The 1491-nt window shown below is 39.4% G+C and overlaps 1 protein-coding gene across 1 annotated transcript; it reads left to right on the top strand.

Annotated features, from left to right (window-relative positions):
- The first annotated feature begins 249 nt into the window (after window positions 1-249).
- On the top strand, window positions 250-1230 carry LOC111139378 (olfactory receptor 2T33-like). Its single transcript, XM_022491628.1, has one exon. The coding sequence runs from the start codon at window positions 292-294 to the stop codon at window positions 1228-1230; it is 939 nt and encodes a 312-aa protein (XP_022347336.1). The 5' UTR covers window positions 250-291.
- Window positions 1231-1491: the final 261 nt, after the last annotated feature.

The raw sequence follows: 1491 nt of genomic DNA, 5'->3' as shown, positions 1-1491 counted from the left end.
CACACTTATCATATCCTTGCAATGGATCAAAATATTTATTATCCTAATGAATCAATAATAAATGTGGGGTACTTATTTTGAAAACTTTGAAAGTGAGAATAATTTGGAAAAAGTTGAAACTAATTTTATGTCCAAGTCAATTGTTTTAAATGGCAGATGAAAAATTTGAAAAATATTTTATCATTATCAAGCACGTGCTTATCAATAAATATGTAATTTATATAGACCATTGCAAGTGATTAAAAACTGTCATCTATTTATTCATTTACAGTGTCACTCCACTTTGAAATCATGAACATCTGGAATACCACCTCAGATTTCATTCTTCTAGGACTCTTCAACTACACAAAAGCCCATCTATTTCTTTTTGTGATAGTTCTGACAATTGCCTTCACCTCCCTCATGGTCAATGCACTCATGATTTTCCTGATTCAACAGGATATTCGGCTCCACACACCCATGTACTTCCTACTGAGCCAACTCTCCCTCATGGACATGATGCTGGTCTTTACCATTGTGCCCAAAATGGCAGCTAACTACTTGACTGGCAAGAAGTCCATCTCCCCTGCTGGCTGTGGGTTACAGATCTTCTTCTTCCTCACTTTGGGAGGGGGTGAGTGCTTCCTCTTAGCAGTCATGTCCTATGACCGCTATGTGGCTGTTTGCCACCCACTGAGATACCCCATTCTCATGAACTGGAAATTATGCCTGCGAATGACTATGGGGTCTTGGTTCCTTGGGGCAGCTGATGGGCTCATGCAGGCTGTTGCTACCCTGAGCTTCCCATTTTGTGATGCACATGAGATCAATCATTTCTTCTGTGAGGCCCCTACTCTGATACATTTGGCTTGTGCTGACACATTTGCTTTTGAGTATGTGATGTACAGCTGCTGTGTATTAATGCTCCTGGTCCCATTTTCTCTCATCCTGATTTCCTATAGTTTCATCTTAGCTGTGGTTCTCCAGATGCATTCTAAAGAAGCTTGCAAGAAGACATTTGCCACCTGCTCTTCGCATCTCTCTGTGGTGGGACTCTTTTATGGAGCTGCCATTTTTACCTATATGCAACCCAAATCTTACAGGCCAGCTAACAGTGATAAAGTGGTGTCCGCCTTCTATACGATCTTCACACCTTTGTTGAATCCCCTCATCTACAGTATGAGGAACACTGAAGTCAGGGGAGTCCTGAGAAAGTGCATGGGTCAGTGCGTTGCCTTAAGTCATGACTAAGATTACATTGATTTGCCTCTGATTTAAAGGCTGTATAAAGTGACTGTGTGGGATTTCCTAGATAAAAGTTATATATGTGTTATATCTATAACTGCTACTATTTTACATTGAAATGAAGACAAACCTCCATAGTTTGGGTATTTTCCTAGGTTGTCATCAATACATCTAATTGGGGACTGTTAAAAATTTGTTGATAGCAAATAATTAAAATGTTTTTACAGCACACCATACAATAAGTATTTGTTCAAACAATGAACTAAG

Source organism: Enhydra lutris, unplaced genomic scaffold (genome assembly GCF_002288905.1).
Source record: "Enhydra lutris kenyoni isolate GAN:26980312 unplaced genomic scaffold, ASM228890v2 scaffoldscaffold103, whole genome shotgun sequence".
NCBI lineage: Eukaryota > Metazoa > Chordata > Mammalia > Carnivora > Mustelidae > Enhydra > Enhydra lutris.
This window is presented reverse-complemented; position numbering and strand designations above follow the sequence as displayed.